This window comes from Diabrotica undecimpunctata, chromosome 1 (assembly GCF_040954645.1).
Source record: "Diabrotica undecimpunctata isolate CICGRU chromosome 1, icDiaUnde3, whole genome shotgun sequence".
NCBI classification, from domain to species: domain Eukaryota; kingdom Metazoa; phylum Arthropoda; class Insecta; order Coleoptera; family Chrysomelidae; genus Diabrotica; species Diabrotica undecimpunctata.
In genome coordinates this window covers 47,801,511-47,814,031 of record NC_092803.1, presented here as the reverse complement: position 1 = coordinate 47,814,031, position 12,521 = coordinate 47,801,511, and the positions used below count along the sequence as shown (strand labels likewise).

At 34.2% G+C, this 12,521-nt stretch overlaps 2 protein-coding genes across 2 annotated transcripts; one reads left to right on the top strand and one right to left on the bottom strand.

Annotated features, from left to right (window-relative positions):
• Nucleotides 1-4,070: 4,070 nt before the first annotated feature.
• On the top strand, nt 4,071-9,011 carry LOC140438862 (uncharacterized). The gene is made up of 2 exons (XM_072528505.1): nt 4,071-4,940; nt 8,537-9,011. Exons 1-2 carry the CDS (start codon nt 4,157-4,159, stop codon nt 8,965-8,967), a joined length of 1,215 nt encoding a protein of 404 aa, XP_072384606.1. The 5' UTR covers nt 4,071-4,156; the 3' UTR covers nt 8,968-9,011.
• A 444-nt stretch (nt 9,012-9,455) lies between these two features.
• LOC140444399 (uncharacterized) lies at nt 9,456-9,848 on the bottom strand. Its single transcript, XM_072536168.1, has one exon. It carries the CDS (start codon nt 9,846-9,848, stop codon nt 9,456-9,458), a length of 393 nt encoding a protein of 130 aa, XP_072392269.1.
• Between the last annotated feature and the right edge of the window lie 2,673 nt (nt 9,849-12,521).

The window sequence follows — 12,521 nt, the reverse complement described above, 5'->3', positions numbered from 1 at the left end:
CAGTAAGATAAATAAATTACACCAAATTTTATTGAAATAAAATCATTTAAACTGGGTGTTCGGATTTCTATGTCACTTAGTATATGTAAGCTTTAAAGCCTGTTTCTTCTTCAATAATAGCCTCCTAAATTGTTTAAATTTTCGCACCATCTTTTTTTGGTCTGCCAATACTTCTTCGTCCATTAGTTGACTTATCTCGTGCTATTCGTACTGTCCTATTCTCTGCCATTGTACTAATGTGTTCGTTCCACTCCTTTTTTCGTTTTGTCACCCATTAATTTATGTCTTCTATATTGCATGCTCTTTACTCTTCTTATGTTTTCGCTTCTCTCCCTATCCAACAGACTTTTCTCTGATATTCGTTCGAGTATTTTCATCTCTGTTGTTTCTAGTAGTCGTCTCGTTTTAGATGTGTCAGGTCTTGTCTCCGCCGTGTATGTTAATATAGATCTAATTGCTGCTTTATAGATTCTTGTTTTTGTGTCTTGTCTTAAATATTTGTTTTTCCAGATTGTGTCATTAAGAGATCCCGCCGCTTTACTTGCTTTTAAGCTTTCTTATCGTACTTCTTCTTCAACATCTCCGTAACTAGTTATATCTATTCTCAGATATCTAAACCTTGCTTCCTGCTTTATTATTTTTCCATCAATTTCGATTTTACATCGTAGTAAGTATTTAGGTGTTGTCATACATTTGGTTTTTTCTGCTTATATTATCACATTGTATTTCTTGGCTGTTATAATTAAGATGTGTGTTAATCTTTGGAGCTCGTCTTCTGTCTCGGCGATTAAAGCGGCGTCGTCTGCATAACATAGTATTTTGGATTTCTGTTTTTGCCATTCTGTAACCATAACCTAAGGAAGGAGAATACCTTCCTATTCCAGTACTATAATTTTCCAGTAACCGTTATGTGGTGTTCGGATATTGATTTTCATCTAATTTATGTTTTTTGGCATTCCTAAAATCGTCGTAAAGTACTGTTACACTTCTTTAAAATAACTTTATTTAACACCAACAGTTTTAAAATACGTAATACAATGACAACTATAAACTTCAAAATACTACTGTTATTAAGCTATAAGCTATAAACTATATACATATATATATATATATATATATATATATATATATATATATATATATATATATATATATATATATATATTCTGACTTTTAAGACTTCGCTAGACATTTCAGGATTTTTTGATGGCATCTCGAATATTCTAGAATTTTAATACTTCTTCTTTTTCGTCAAGAGACTTTTTCTATGAGAGATAAATATTACTGGACTTTCGTAACACTGCTCTGTCCTCTATATAGTTGTTCGTCTCGAATAACTTGTCTATTAGGGACGGATTGAAGTCAACAGGGTAGATCAGTTGCATGATGTGGAGCTAATCTCTCGATATGCATTACTTTGGGCTTACTTCTAGCTGAAGACTGGATGCAATAGATTAAATCTTTTAGTTTCTGTAGGATGGTGTACGAGCCTCCCAGTTTCATTGAAGTTTCACACAAAGTTCTTTCTTATGTGTGGTTTGTATAAACATACTGGGTCACCTCTTGCGAAAGTTGTACCAGTAGTATGCATGTTGAGCCTTGCGTTGGCTTTATCACTTTGAAGCTTTAAATTTTTACGAGCAAATTCGATGATTTTTTCAAATTTTTTTTCAAATTTTCGATGTACGTCAGGGATGAACGTTCTTCTTCTCAGAGAGACAATCTTCCAATAATAAGATCCTAATGAAGCTTCATTTCTCTTCCGGTGATCATCATCGATGAAAAATAACGACGGTTGCTTCATGTTCGGAACATCTATAGGCTAACAGGGATAGGGGAATTAAAGAATCCCAATCTTTTTGATTAACAGCGAAATTATACATTGAGAACTATTGACAAACAGTTCTATTTACCTCATTCGACAATTCCCTCTGATTAGGGATGAAGAGCCGTAGTGCGAGTGTTTTTAATACTTACCCTAGTTTTTATTTATTCTGGCCACAATTCTGATTTAAAATTTCGTCCTACATCAGAATGTAACTCTAAATCACTAAAATGCTTCTGCTAATGATTCGCTACTTGATAAACAAGAGGTGCAATTTCAGGCCATTTTGAAAAATAATCCATTGCGGCCATTAGGTAAGTACTTGTTTCCTCTGTCATCGTGTCATCGGAAGTGGACCGAGAATATCCACTACAAGTCGTTCAAAAGTCTCCCCAGAAAGCTATTGTACCATTTTACCACTTCTTACTCTAGTTACTTTTCTACCGTTATATAAATCGCATTTCTTACACCGATCTTCTACATCTCAAGGACAATTGATCCAGTAAAATCTATCTCGAACTCTAACCAGTGTTCTTTTGACACCAAAATATCATTCAGAAAGGTTGCTGTGAAGTTCTTGCAACACACTTTTAATGTGTGGTTTTGGATAACCCCTAAATAGACTGTTTTTGGATTAAATTCACCACTGTTTCTCCTGTTTCCATTGGGTTCTTACTTTCTCATTACTTCTCATTTCTATTCTCGATATTCATGCGCTTCTTCTTCTATAGGCCATTTCTACCAGTAAAAGCCTTCTTTTATGATCTGCGTTAAGAGTCCTCAGTTCTGATCCATAGCTCAAAACTGATTCCACTATGACTCTACCCATTAATTTCTTATTTTCAATTGAGATATTTTTATCCCATACGAATGAATTAAGAATCCCTATTTTATTGAATTCTCTGTTTTATTTCTGTTTCTCTGAATCTGTTATTATCAAAATATGCTATGGATTTTAATTTTACCACTGTGTCCGCCATCTTCATTTGGATGAGCCTAACTAGTTTGAGCGGTAGTTTAAATTCACTTATTATTTGAGATAAATGTGTCCTGTTTATTAAATCATATGCTTGAGTCATATGACTCAATATATTGAACCGGTGGTTGTGATTTTTGACATAAGTAAGTACTACTTTTTTCGCTCCGTGCGTGACTGACGCGACATCTACCGCATTAATTTGACAGTTTTGGACCTCTTAATTTGAGCTTAAGCATATGTTAAATAGATACGAAATTGACAAGTATTAATAATTAGTTTTTTAATTATATTTTTTCAGTTTATGTACAAAATAAATGTAGTATTAAAAACTGGATTCCTAAAAATTCATCAACTTTATCTTTTCAACCCCAAACAGAAAAGAAAGGGAAAAATCTAGTACTGGCAAATCAAGTTTTTGCATGTGGAAGAGCATGTAATTAAAAACAATAATAGTAAAAATTATGATATAAAAGCTAAAGTCATCAAGCAGGCTGCAGTTAGCTTGAAGCCTTACGAAATATCATTTAAGGTAAATTATTTAAATTTTTCCTATTTCAATTGCATAAAAATGAAATTATGTGATATTTACTTTTTCATATTAATAGCACGAATCAATCTTTTTCTTTTCTGTAATTTATATGCAATCTTTGGAAAACTATAAAAACTACACTCACTATTTTTGCTATTATTAGCACAATTAAATACGCAACATGTATTTGCACCCATTTTTGATAAAATTTATGCGTAAAAAAATCCAAAAGGTCCAATTTCGTCATATTTCGCCGCTACGCACGCTGGCATCGTTTCAAGGTACCCCTACCATGGTCACGCACGGAGCGAGTAGAGTAGAGTATTTACAGTAGAGGGGGTCTCCATGGCACAGCTCGTTTTTTTTTTCTAAAAGGTTTTGACAATTTCTTCCTGAATATGCAAAAGATCTATGCATGAGTTAAAAGAAACGACCAGATACAGAGATCTTTGGAGACGGACAATACATTGCATCACGATGACCACGACACCCCCTTTGGGAGGTTAGGATTGAAGAGAGATTCTTCTTTTTGATGTATTCTGCTCTTTCTCTTTCTTAGCCCCTTCTTTTCTGAATGGAACTTGATCTAATCTTAGAGTTCTACAAATTGTTCAACCACCACTTTAGTTCTCATTATTTCAAAAGTTTTCCTTTATGTGATTATTTAAACATAAGCTTTGTTGCTGTACACGATACATTTTAGATGACCACTTAAGATGTTAGAAGAAGACACAAAACAATTTTAAAAATATTTCTGTCAAAACTGACAAACAAAATTTTAGCTCATAAATAAATATAGTTTTTGTTGATTTTAAAATTCACAATGTCCCTAACAATTAAAAGAGTTGAAAATATTTCAAGAAAAAAACGAAAATCTGGAATAATAATCACAGTTCCCAAAAAAGATTCTCTGGAAGATGATGCTTCAAAATTTGTGGTCATAGAGGATTTTTACCTGGAGAATTTCCCTCCTTTAAGACCAGTCTACAGAAAAGATATTATGGGCACTCCCATTGTGTTTCGTATAACGAACGGTATTGATTATTATGGTGAATTAACTTGTAATGTTTTTATCCATTCTATAACCTTTATGAAGGAATACAAAAGTAAATCTTTCGAAGAGCTTCGTTGGGAAGATTATTCTTTAGGAAGAAAACAGATTCTTCATTACGAAGAAAATAGTTATCTTAATTGTCTTTTCACTAACTCTACTAACAAAAAAATTATTTACGAATTCTTCGATCCTGCTCCTAAAAATATACCAAATACTTTAGAAAAACAAAAATCGCTTTCATCCTTTGGTAAATATGCAAATTCCAAAGAACGAGATTTATGCAAGAGTCCAAATGCTTCTAAATCGATTTGTTACTTAAATTCTCAAGCTGCTACTTCAAAAATTGGGAAGAAACCCAGTGATTACAAAAATGATGTGCAAAATCCAACGTTCAGAAATAGTCTTGAATCGACTGGTAATCTAGAAAAGGAAATTATTACTTCAAAGATATTAAAGCCAAGATCCATACTTACACATGTTGATAAGTCAGAAACGATTAAAGTAAAAAATAATAATCTCAGATCTATCACTGAGGTTAATTCAGGTTACAAAGGTAATTATTTTAAAAACCTATCTTATTCTACTTCATCTATTCTCCATATTTTCGACATAGACCTCTCTCCAGTTTTCTCTAGTCTGGGCTAATCGGTACCAATTTAGTCCCTCTAATCTTTTTAAGTTGTCGTATCATCTTTGTTGCGATTTTCGTACGCTTCTTCTTTCTCCCCATGGTCCCCATTTAGTCATATTTCCACTCCAGCTTTCTTAATTTCTAGCCACATGTCCAGCCCAGTTCCATTTTAAGCAACATATTCTTTGTACCATGTATTCGACTTTTGTCCGTTGACTAATCCATTTGTTAGTTTTATCACATGAAGTTATTCCTAGAAGTCTTATTTATATAGCTCTCTGGTGATAGCCAATGCTCACAAAAACAAATTGTTAACTTCAGCATTACAAGGCCTAAAGTCACCGGTGCTGGGAGGAACAGAGATTGCATTTGCTAAAGAAACAAAATACCTAGGGGTATACTTTGATCATAGGCTTATATGATATACTCACATACTAAAAACCACACAGAAAGCTACTATGTCCTTGGGCAGATATAGAAGACTGTGCTGTAGGAATTGGAGGTTCAACCCTAAAATGACCATGGTTATGTACAAGGGTTATTAGACTAATAATAACCTATGGGTCTGTGACATGGACAAAGACGCAACAAGTGGGAGCAATAAGGCTGCTAAGTAATACACAAAGGATAGCTTTCCTGTGTATTACGGGTGCTATAAAAACTCCTACAGCGGTTTTGGAAGTTCTGCTGAATCTACCACCACTTCATATCTTTATACTTGGATATCAATGCTATTTCCGCAAATTTTCAAAGCCTAGATACTTGATTTAAACGTAAAGCAGCATAAGTCGATTTGAATAAACATCTTAGGTAGTTGTTTTAAAATTTCTGCAGTTATTCAGCCAAAAATAGATGCCTTTCTAGGAATGATATTTTCTTTCGATTTTACTATTAATTCACCTATACCTACTGATCGCATGCCGTATCATCTTCACATCTTCATGTTTTCATATCTTTCATCATCATCATTTAGCCTCAAAAGTCCACTGCTGGACGTAGTCCTCTTCCTCGTGTTTCCAACCCCTTCTATCTTGCGCCATTCTCATCCAGTTTTTATTTTGTCTTCCTTAATCGTCAGTCCATCGTTTAGGTGGTCGACCGACGCTTCTCTTTTCTTTCCTTGGTCTCCATTCCAATGTCTATATGTCCTGCCCATCTCCATTTTAGTAAGTCTGGCTATCCTTGATGACATCAGTCACCTTGGTCCTTCTCTTGACCTCTTCGGTTTTTATTTTGTCCCGCAGGGTTATTCCTAACACGGATCGCTCCATTCTTCCCTGTCTGACTCTTAGTTTAGTAACCGAGGCTTTTGTTAAAGTAAAGGTTTCTGGACCCATTGATTAAATATTTTTTTCTTCAGGCATGTGGGCATCTCACTTTTAAAAGTTTTTCCCAGTTTTCCATATGCTGCCCACTTAAGACCGATTCTTGTCTTTAGTACATGGGTCTGATTATCCGTGTCAATCATAATTTCATGTCCTAGATATTTATATTTATCTATAACTTCTACTTCTTGCCCACATGTCTACAAGCCCTCAGCTATTATGACTATATCATCGGTGAAACGTAGGTTGTTTAGATATTCTCTATCTATTTTTATTCCCTTTGTCAGCCAATCCAAATTCGTAATTGTTCCAGCATATTCCAGCACAGTATTAAAAAGTTTAGGTAACATTGGGTCTCCTTGTCTAACCCCCCGCTCCAATACTTAGTATGCGATTACTATTAGTATGTAATTTTTGACAGTGGTTGTTACCTGTAGTGGGCGATCTTAATGCCAAGGTGGGTCAAGGTAAGGTAGGAGAACAAGTAGGAAACAGAAATGACAGAGGAGATCGATTGATTCAATTTTGCCAAAGCGAAGACTTCGTAATAACAAAAACCTTTTTCAAATTACCTCCTCGACGGTTATATACATGGACATCTCCACAACGTACCAAAGAAAAAATAGTGAGAAATCATATAGACTACATTATGATAGCAAGGAGGTATCGTAATGCTGTTAAATGCACTAAGTCGTACCCACGAGCTGATTTAGGCTCAGATCATAATCCGGTAGTTACTGTGATAGAGGCGAGACCAAAAAAGATTAGAATACCACACAGAAAGGCACTAGATTTAAATAAACTTAGAAACAAAAATATACGACAAAAAACAGGAGAAGAAATAAATGAAATCCTCTGTTCAGTGCAGCAACAAATTAACGATACAAATAACGTTAACCAAAAATTAAAGTACATAAATACAGCTATACAAACAGCAGGAAAGAAACATCTTACAAAAACAACAACAAAGAATAAGGGGTGGATGACACAAGATATACTAGACAATGGAACAAAGAAGAAAGATGAAGAATTACCTAGACAAATACAAAGAAATCAACAAACACATAAAAAAGAGAATAAAAGAAGCCAAAGAGGCGTGGATTAAAGAACAGTGTGAAAAAATGGAAACATATGAGAAAAAGTACAATGCGTTCAATATGCACAAAAAAGTAAAAGAGATAACAGGAAGCATAAAGAAAAGCCAAATAAGTAAACTTAAAGACAAAGATGGAAATCTTATTGTAGATCTAGAGAATAAAATAAAAAGATGGGCAGAATACCTGAATGAATTATTTGAAGACGATAGAAACAACTTAACTCAGATAATCAATGGAAGTGACCAGACATATTCAAAGAAGAAGTAGAATACGCAATAAGAAACGCTAAAAATGGAAAAGCAAATGGACCTGATGAAATTCCTACAGAACTGTTGAAGGTTTTGAATGATAAATCCGTAACCATAATATTACATCTATTCAATACAATATACAGTACTGGTATAATATCTCAAGAATGGTTGCTGTCTACGTTTGTCAACATACCGAAAAAACTAAGGCAATGCAATGTTCGGATCATCGAACAATCTCCTTGATGAGTCATCTGCTTAAAATATTTCTTAGAGTCATCCACAACCGAATCTATCAAAAGTTAGATATCGATATTAACGATACACAAATGGGATTCAGAAAAGGATTAGGTACAAGACAAGCTCTCTTTGCCTTAAACGTCCTAACACAGAGATGTCTAGATGTTAACCAAGAGGTACACGCCTGCTTTATAGACTTTGAAAAGGCCTTTCGACGCAATTTGTGTAGGGTTGGTTTACAGTGGTCGGTTTTTGGCATTTAAACACCGTGCTTGCCTTGTATGTTGGTGAGTATTCATATTTATTTCCACGAGTAGCTGGAGACGTTGGTCGATTCCTGTAGAGCCCCCTTTACAGGAACAATGCTGATATTCAATGGGATTTCACCCAGTGTTCCAAGAGCATCGTTAGCGGCCGCGTGACGCACGACTATTTAATTTTCAGCACGATAGCTTCCACCGCAAGTTACGGATTTTTTGCATCTATATAATAATAATTATATAATATATAATTCGATTCGGATACTACTGAATCATCTTCTTTCTTGAATTTTTTCGATATTAAGAATTTTCAACATCAACCTATCTTTATATAGTTTCATTTTCCAGGTGTTTCATCAAGACAAGAGTACATAGAAATGATAAGAAGTAACCTGGTGAGGTATTTTGAAAAGGCAGATGCCCACGCTCACATTCCTTATGATTTTTTAACGCAAAACACCAAATTCTATTTACCTTGTGCTGAGATTGGATTTGTCTATCAGAATGCGAGACCATCTTCAAAAGTGAATGGTTCAGCTTTGGATTCATTAAGAAATTTAGCAACAAATCAAAAGAGTGTTCTTACAGAAAGGGACTTGGGTTTAACACGAAATACTTTATTAAAACAAGAAAATATTTTACAATGGAAGTATAATTCTAAGGGTAAATTTCGAAAGCAGTATTTCTATAATCATTTTTGCTTTTACGAACGCCCGGGGGGAACTAAAACGATCTCCAGAGGAAAGTATATTCTATCTGGACAAAATACACTTTTCTAATGTTTTTCTATGTTTTAAACCATTAATAAAAATGTTTTTTAAATTGTTTATTATTTCCCTTTTTAGTTTTGTATATATATATATATATATATATATATATATATATATATATATATATATATATATATATATCTTATATTCCATGGATTATAGTTTAAGGTATGTATTGGCCATCGTTCGTCTTCCATTTGCATTACATCCTACTATATCCTTTATCCTTCGTAAGGATGTGGTGACGTTATGGTATTTGACGAATGGTTGCTATCCATTCTTCTCTCTCCTGAGCGCGGTGTGCTGCCTCAGACAGAGAGTATAACCGGTAGCGCACTTTATTTGGTCTGACCATCGTGCCTTCCATTCGTCTGGTAATTACATTACATGCCCGTGCCATAAAAGTTGTTTAGATTCTATTGTATCTACGATATTGTAAATGCTTCCTGTTCTTCTTCTTCTTTCTTCATTTGAGATGTGATAAAGTCTGTATATCCCTACCACTTCCAGCTTTTCTTCTCTTTCATCGGAGATGCGGGAGGAGAGCAAAGTAATGAGTTTAGTGTTTGTACCACATTTCGGCCCAATTGTATTTTTTGCTGAATATCCCGTTTCGATGTTCCTTTCTTCGCTATCACTGTCGTTAGGTAGAATGCAAAGAATTCTTTGCAATCTTTTATATATCTGATCGAGATTTGTGGGTCTCTTTCTTCGTCCTTTATTCTTAGATATTCCGTTTTGTTAATGTTGGTGGTGAGTCCCCAATTTTCGTATTCTTCGGTTAACTTTCGAATCATATAATCCATATCTTCCTCATCATTTGCCATAATCACTTGATTATCTGCGACGAAAAGATTTGTTATGTACTTGTTCTTAAGTTCTATTTCCATTCCTGTTCATTTTCTCATTCAGTTATTTAATGCTTCCTGAAAATAAATTTTAAATAGAGTTGGAGATAAAGAACATTCTTGCCTCAAACCTTTTGTGATAGGAAAACGTCTGAAATTATATTCTTTATTTTAACGACACTTTTTGTATTTATGTACATGTGCGCTATATCGTTGTTGTATATATAACTTAGGCCTTCTGTTGTGAATTGTCTCCTTTCTACAACACAAGTAGCGGGCCAGACGTTGGAACTGGCTAAGTATGTAAGCTTGGATTAAATAATTAAATAATCATACATAATGACGGTATTAGATTTTTGTTTTGATACAGGGCAGCGACAACCGCTTATAGGTACGTATTTCGACCTCTTTAGGTCTCGTCAGAACGGTATAGCCACTGCTCTGAACCAAAACAAAAATCTCTCCCGTCCTATACAATAGTTATCAAAATAACTATATACGGACGTAACTACGCCATCTAAAAACAAAAAGAGAAATCAAACGATTTCTACCTAGCGAAACCGAATTCAAATTTTTACCACTGTGTTTCCTAAAACTTGCGAAACAAACAGCTGGATAAATTACTCGGCAAGGGAATCTAAAATTGCATTCCACATGCCGTTCATCCTGGTCAAAGAGCAGGTCAGAGCAGTGGCTATACCGTTCGGACGAGACCTAAAGAGGTCGAAATACGTATAAGCGGTTGTCGCTGCCCTGTATCATAACAAAAATCTAATACCGTCATTATGTTTTATTACTTACTTCGTTTGGAGTACCAGAAACTAAATTCACTACGAATTTTGACCAGGATGAACGGCATGTGGAATGCAATTTTAGATTCCCTTGCCCAGTAATTTATCCAGCTGTTTGTTTCGCAAGTTTTAGGAAACACAGTGGTAAAAAGTTGAATTCGATTTCGCTAGGTAGAAATCGTTTGATTTCTCTTTTTGTTAATTAAATAATCCTTCGTCGAAATTTTTTTTTAAGTCGAAATGGTAATAATAATGCTTGATACATTTAAGGGCACTTTATTTTACGTTGCACTGTTACAAAAGATATTTATTTACAAACGTATTTAACTGAAACTAAAACTTTTTATTTTTCTGCTATGTGCGAACGAAAGTTTACGTAGAGCGCGTGTATTTTTACACAAATCTTGAGAGGTCGAGATGTACTTACTATTAGGTATGGGCACCAAGAATGGAGTCTAGTTGGTATGACTATCCCGCGTGAAGATCCAGAGAGAAGTCTGGAATGTAACTACTGTCCGGCACGGGGACCGAGAGCGAAATCTGTGAATGCCGCTTCAATCCAGTATTTTATAGCAAAAAGAGCCGCCAAATTTCAATGGTTTTAATGAACTTTAAACATCCTAACAGTGGGTTGTAGAAATCAACTTTTTCTATACATTTACGAAGAAACTTTTATTATTATGCATAATAATAAAACAATAAAACTAAAAGAATTATTGCCCTTTTACGAGTTCCGAGAACAAATAAACATTATTGACCCAGTTCTAGATAAACAAAAAACTTGTTATGAATTAGCGAAGCGGTTGGTACTAAGAAAAAAACATTTATGATCAGTTGTGGTCGTTAAAATGATAACTTTTTATATTAAGAAGGGGAGAATTGGCGGTGACATAATATCTAAGCGTGTTTAGATATCAAAAGAAACCACCTGCTTTAGTAGGCGCCTCAATGGAAAACGGACGAGACAAAAACTCGTTTTGTTTGACCTGAAATATATCGAGAACGATTTCCGAAGTGGAAATTGAAACGTCAATAAACGTACTTTAACCTTTAATTGTGGCTTATTCCCATTTAAATAGTAATTACTGAAATATATCGAAAATAAATACAACATATTTTCGTGTTTTATCAATAATTGTAACAAGAATAATGAGGGATTATTGGTAATACTTTAAGACTTGCTTTCGTCAATATTTCAAACAATCTTTTTAAGGGTACTGTATCATAGGACTTCTCTAAGTCAACTAACACTAAATGAGTCAGTCAATTTCTAGCTGCTCTTTTCTATATAATTTGTTGAAGTACAAATATATTGTCTAGACAAGATCTGCCAGCACGGAAGTTACTCTGACCTATTTCTTCATATTTTCTTTCGATTTGTTCTTTTATCAATCGACCGTACATCCTCCCCAATGAGCTAGTAACGCTTATGTCTCTGTATTTTTTAGTTTTCTCATTGTTTTTAATTTAACGAAGTATATTACCATTATTATATAAGAATAGTGAAAATTAATCTTCTTCTTCCTCTTTATAAGCAATTCTGCTTGTTCATCGGCGGATTAATACCGCTACGGAAGGTTGTCATTCCATCTTTTGCGCGGTCGTCCGATACTTCTGCCGATTCGCAGAAGCAGAAAAAATTAATGGTTATGTTAAAATAGGACAAGACACTATAATGCAAAAGTACAAAATTCAGACACAAAACAACAGAAAGGCAAAGAGATAGACAATCCAAATAGAAAGAAATTTTGGCGAAAGCAAATTATAACTTATTTACTTTTACTAATAAGATTACGCGTAGACCATTTCAATAAATATTTAATCAGAAACTTATTAATGCTACTAAAATGTCAAGTAGCAGATTCATTTAGAATTTTAAACTACTACGTTAGCATTTTTGTTTTCTGACCAGGGCCTTAAGCAT